General features: G+C 47.7%; 1 protein-coding gene across 1 annotated transcript in view; it reads left to right on the top strand.

Annotated features, from left to right (window-relative positions):
• Nucleotides 1–617: 617 nt before the first annotated feature.
• Nucleotides 618–6,248, top strand: part of irak1 (interleukin-1 receptor-associated kinase 1) — a gene marked incomplete at its 3' end in the record, with an annotated part of 39,418 nt that continues 33,787 nt past the window's right edge. The window contains exons 1-5 of the mRNA XM_083641301.1: nt 618–733; nt 1,880–2,047; nt 2,586–2,702; nt 3,758–3,828; nt 4,323–4,487. Of these exons, the coding sequence (XP_083497427.1) occupies nt 628–733; nt 1,880–2,047; nt 2,586–2,702; nt 3,758–3,828; nt 4,323–4,487 (627 nt within the window). The 5' untranslated portion in view covers nt 618–627. The remainder of the gene's footprint in view (nt 734–1,879; nt 2,048–2,585; nt 2,703–3,757; nt 3,829–4,322; nt 4,488–6,248) is intronic.

The raw sequence follows: 6,248 nt of genomic DNA, 5'->3' as shown, positions 1-6,248 counted from the left end.
AGTATGGACAATAATGTATTATGAACTGGATCTGAGTGACAGTATGGACAATAATGTATTATGAACTGGGTCTGAGTGACAGTATGGACAATAATGTATTATGAACTGGATCTGAGTGACAGTATGGACAATGTGTTATGAACTGGGTCTGAGTGACAGTATGGACAATAATGTATTATGAACTGGGTCTGAGTGACAGTATGGACAATAATGTATTATGAACTGGATCTGAGTGACAGTATGGACAATAATGTATTATGAACTGGGTCTGAGTGACAGTATGGACAATAATGTGTTATGAACTGGGTCTGAGTGACAGTATGGACAATAATGTATTATGAACTGGGTCTGAGTGACAGTATGGACAATAATGTATTATGAACTGAGTCTGAGTGACAGTATGGACAATAATGTGTTATGAACTGGAGCACGTTGGGTGGTGGTGGACACTATTTTTTTTATTTTTGCATAATATATTTCACCTGCGGAGGGCAGTAATACGCCAAGTAGCGTCTACACTGCCGGAAACCTGAATAAAGAAGAAGAAGAAGAAACCAAACAAACAACTGTCTGTAGCTCCTATGCTAGCCCCAGCGATTAGCATCAAACCAGCAGACCACCACAGCCATGTCCGGGCTCAGGCAGATGAAGCTGTACCAGCTGCCTCCACCGGTCATGTTCCAGTTTACCCGGGTCATGGACGGGCTGTCCGACCCGGACTGGAGCCGCTTCGGTGAGTAGTACTGACCCGGTGTGGCAGTTTACCTGGACTATCTGGTTCCTAGCCCTCGGGCTCTTTCTATGTTCGTCTCAGGACTTCACTGACTGTAGTACCGACCATTCATTTTTCGTTAGACAATCTGTGTTGGGCATTCAATTCACCTTCTTTCTGCGCTTTGAAGTCACAGGTAGGGTCGCATGGGGCAAACTAATTATATCGGAAGCCTATAGTTGTGCCAAAAAGTGAGCAGTTGTTCTTTTAAAAGACAAAGTTTGACGAGAATCACCGAGTTGCCGACGCATGCGCACTGGCATCATTTCATCTTCTACATACATTCTGCAATGCATTTTAGACAGACCACAACCGCTCACTTTTTGGCGCAACTAGTTAAATGGTAAATGGCCTGCATTTATATAGCGCTTTTATCCAAAGCACTTTACAATCAGTAGGTACATTCACCTATTCATACACCGATGGCGGCAGACTACCACACAGGGTGCTGGCACACCATCAGGAGCAATTTGGGGTTCAGTATCTTGCCCCCAAGGACACTTCGACATGCAGACTGGAGGAGGCGGGAATCGAACCACCGACCTCTTTTATCCAAAGCGATTAGTGGACGACCCAGCCGGCCCTAGGCTTCCCATCTAATTAGTTTGCTCCATGCAACCCTACCTGTGACTTCAAAGTGCCGAAATAACGTGAGTTTAAAGTAGAAATGAACCCAATGGAGCCCAAGAAGTGGCACGTGGGTCAGAATCACGTTTCAGACAGAAAACATCAGGGGTGCAAACTAGTCACCTTTAGGTGACAGTCACCTTTTTGATCCCAAAATAGGGCACTTAATTTAATGATTTTGAGTGGTTTTGTGTCTGCCTTGGTATCTGTCACCTTTATCACTCTGGTGAGTTTGCATCCCTGAACATAACTTGTCTGAGATGACAGGTAGAGAGGTGGGCCATAGTAGCATGTCGATGGTTTTATTTGACAATTCTGGGGACTGGATTTTTCTTTGGCCAATCCTGGTGTGTTCCGCCCCCAAATCGAGTGGGATTCAGCGTTTTGTGGCGCTCTCTCCATCACTCTGTGTCTCTCTGTCTCTCGCTGTCTGTCTCTCTCTCTTTCTCTCCCCCTCTCTCTCTCTATATCTCTTATCAGCCTCAGAAGTTCTGTCCGACCAGACTGATGTTCGATTGGCTGAAAGGAAGGAGAGGCGGACCGACTATGTGATGAACCAATGGGAGAGCAGGAATGGGACGGTGGGCGAGCTGCTGGACCTGCTGGAGCGTCTGCAGCTGCTGAGAGCCAGAGACCTCCTCCTGACCTGTGAGTGTAGTGACAATTCAGAATTGTTCTCTAACATCTCAGCTAACAGCCCTGATAGGCCCCTATAAGCACTGCAGAGGTGCATGAAGCGCTTTCTTCTGATAGCACCATCTCCACTGGAGCTTTCAAAAGGACACTGCCACAGCCATTTGTGTTGGCAGACCACTCGCGGCCCACCTGCAGTACCTCTGCGGCCCAGTGGGCCCACAGTTTGAGAATGACTGGTTTAGGCTATGATTAGGTAAATAAACAACTTTTTAGATATATGTTTTCTAAGCCAGCAGAGCTAGTTCTCGTCGTGTCATGCGAAACTGGGCGTGGTTTAATCTAAACTGCTTTGGGAAAATGATACACATGTCCAGACCCTTTTATAGGGGCTGGATACCAAGCTAAATGATACCAGGCTAAATGATACCAGGCTAAATGATACCAGGCTAAATGATACCAGGCTAAATGGCTGCTAGAATGTAAACAATAGAAAAAAGCCATTAATACAAAGTGACAATACTATAATTCACACATTCTATCTTCTCTGCAGGGGGATCCAGTGTGAGCACTTCCTCTCCTCCTGTCGCTCGCCCTCCTGTCTCTCTGCCTCAGTTTGACCCCCCTCCCAAACCCCTCGCCCCCCCCACCACCACCTGGATCCCCGCTGGTGAGAACGCACACACACACACACACACACACACACACACACACACACACACACACACACAGATTCCTGGAATGAATAGAGTGACAAAGTGTCACAGTCTGGCTTATTTGTGGCTGTCAATCAAATTGTGGGCATTAGCTAGTTGCTACGTCAGTGATGTGATTGGGAGGTTCTGATAGAGGCTTCCGGGCCCGGGTCAGTCCTCTTCCCTCTTCTCATGTTGAGGCACCCAAAATGGCCCAGTTGCCACAGCGTGTCTGTTAGTTTGATAGTGTGTCTGTTTTCTAGGCGTCTTTTGTTTTCGTGTCCCGTTAGCATCCTATTGACGGTTTAAACTCAACAGCATAAACATTCTAAATTTCCGCCAGCTTACTTCCTGTTGCAGTGTTCAGTAACTGACAGGACTTATGCTAGGTTCCAAACTATTCCCGAGCAACATAATTCCGTCCAACCTAATCGGCCAAGGGATCGTTTTACAACATAGGCCTCGAATCCAACCAGACTGAGCTGTCCAAGAGACGCATATGCCTCGACTGATGAGCTAGCCAAGTCGGCTAACAGGTGAGCTAACGCCTATCTGGTTGACAGCTCTTGATATGCCACGGCTTCACTGGATTGCTAGCCGATCCCTGCTAGACAGACGAGCTGATGGCATCGGGAGCCCTGGCCATGACACAAAGCCACGCCCTCTTCCGGGTTAGGCATACGAACCAAGGGATTTCATCCTCCATTTATTTTTCCATAGACATTTTGTAAAATGCTTATAAAAATAGTTTTACGTCAAACCAAGTGATTCAGCTATATTTAGAATCAGGAGAGACTATAGAACATTTCACTCTGACCAAAACTTAAAAACGTCTAAAAAAGAGTTTTTTGAATCAGCTATCTTTGTTTGTTTGTTTTTGGTCTGACTGAAATGTTCTATGGTCTCTCCTGATTCTAAATATGGCTGAATCCCTTGGTTCATATGTGGAAGAGGGTGTGACTTTGGCTCTCTATAGAGAGATTATTCTAAAATAGTTTGATTGATTTGTTATTTGATTATCTAACATGAGGAGGAGGAGTGCTCCCCAAACCAGGCCCACCCCCCTCCAGTCTGCACTCTGAAATACACCAAGCACAGCAGGTAACACACACACACACACACACACACACACACACACACACACACACACACACACACACACACACATACACACACTATTGTAGGCTATTTGGATATTGGGGGGATGTATCCTTTATCTCACCCTGTTGTATCTTTGCTTTCGTCATGACACTATACAAGAAGAAAGACAAATTAAATGAAATGACAATTGCCACGATTTTACGTCACTCCATCCGTGGCTGTAGGCTACCCCATCTAGCCACAACCCAGGGATGCCTGCGCCCGCGTTGCCACACGCTGCATGTGGTCTGGGGCCGAATTTGCCCTTGTTTAAATCTTGGGGTTAAACTGTAAGATTGGTAAAGAGAAGTCTTTGTGGAACTTTATTCGAACCCGCCTTGAGCAACCTTAAACAGACTTTGTGCTCTTCAATCCTTGTTATATTCTGTACACCCCCCCCCCCCCCCCCCCCGCCCATCCCTAGTAAAGATGTTTTTGATGACCCCTCCCTCCAGGACCCCCCGCTGGTTCCCGGCCTGCTGATCTGCTGGTCGTATGAAGAGGTGCATGCTGGGACAGAAGGTTTCTGCCCCGCCCTGCGTGTGGGGGAGGGGGGGTTCGGCACGGTGTACAGAGCCACCATTTGTAACACGCAGTGTGCCGTGAAGAGACTCAAACAGGTGAGGAAGAGACATTGGCCTCATTCACACCGGCCTTGAAAGCGCTAAATGTTATGGAATAAATATGTAATCCGCGTCTCCGATGTGAAAGTGATGAAAGCGGAGTCGTACCGTGGAGGTAGTCATAGATGGCGCCGGATCAGCCTCCACCTGAAAGCGTAGGAGCGGCGACATGGAACAGAGGTGCAAATGGGTGTGACGTCCTGATCTCCTGGGGCCGGTTGTACCAACTACACTGGTCTTAAGCTAAGTTGGTCGTAACTTTACGACCTAACAGCTACGCCGGTTGCACCAAGACGGCTTAAGCCTTCTTTTCACTACGACCAGGCGTAACTCTTACGCCTGGTCAGGAGGAGGCATAGAGCCTGCCTGTCTCCGGAGACCTTTTTGAGTCATTACCGTCATCGTCGTAACACAGCCAGTTCTCCGTCTTTGAAGCACGATGTTAAGATTATAACTAACTAGTTGTGTGGCTTAGCCTTCCCAAATGTTGCCGTTCATTTTTTACAATTTAATACATAGAATTGGGAACGTTGCATTCAATTTCATTCAGACTCTCTGTCTGGCTCAATCACCGCCATTTTTCCCCCGGAGCGAGGGAGGGTGGGAGGAGGGAGAGTGTAGTGATGCACATACAGTAGTGGCTGAGAGAGCGTAGTGGCACAGTGACGCTCCAAGCAGGTCGCGAGGCACATTTTTGCAACATCATCCAATCAGGGGGCATTCCCTGGCAATTCACATGGACGCGCATTGCTACGACCAGCGTAGTTAAGACCAGACGTAAGCCGTGTTGGTGCAACAGGCGTAAATCCACTCTAAAGACTGGTCTTAACTAAGACCGACGTAGGAGTTACGACCAGGCATAGTTAAGACCACTTGGTGCAACCGGCCCCTGATGAGTAAGTACGTTAGGCTAGTTGTAGACTAGCACATGCTTCCTCCGATACATGTGTAGTTGCCAGCCGCTTCTTTTCACCTGACGGTGAGGGGTTTCACCGGCAAGACATAATTCATGGGAGGATTCCCCCCAGTTCCCCTCCACTCGAATAGGACCCCAACTGACCAGAGGAGACGCTATTGCAGCGACCAGGACTCATACCTCACCGGCTTCACACCCGCAGACACGGCCAATTGTGCCTGTAGGAACGTCTCACTGCTAATTGAACCCGGGTCTCCACGGTGGTAGGCGAGTGCTTTCGGCAGGAGGTTGACCATCTGGTGACTTGGTGCAGTCAAAACAACCTGGAGCTCAATGCTCAAAAGACAGTGGAGATGATTGTGGATTACAGGAGGAACACTGTCCCAGCCTCCCCCATCACCCAGTCAACACTGTGGAGTCCTTCCACTTCCTGAGGACCATCATCAGCCATGACCTGAAATGGGAGCTGAACATCAGAGCTCTCACCAGGAAGACGCAACAGAAGATGTACTTCAGCTGAAGAAGCTGAAGCTGTTTACAGGACTGTTATTGGCCTGTGTTGTTTACTGGACTGTGATTGGTCTGTGTTGTTTACAGGACTGTGATTGGTCTGTGTTGTTTACAGGACTGTGATTGGTTTGTGTTGTTTACAGGACTGTGATTGGCCTGTGTTGTTTACTGGACTGTGATTGGTCTGTGTTGTTTACAGGACTGTGATTGGTCTGTGTTGTTTACAGGACTGTGATTGGTTTGTGTTGTGGACTGTGATTGGTCTGTGTTGTTTACTGGACTGTGATTGGTCTGTGTTGTTTACAGGACTGTGATTGGTCTGTGTTGTTTAC

The sequence above is a fragment of the Poromitra crassiceps genome (assembly GCF_964638095.1).
Source record: "Poromitra crassiceps genome assembly, chromosome: 8".
Lineage (NCBI taxonomy): Eukaryota > Metazoa > Chordata > Actinopteri > Beryciformes > Melamphaidae > Poromitra > Poromitra crassiceps.
This window is presented reverse-complemented; position numbering and strand designations above follow the sequence as displayed.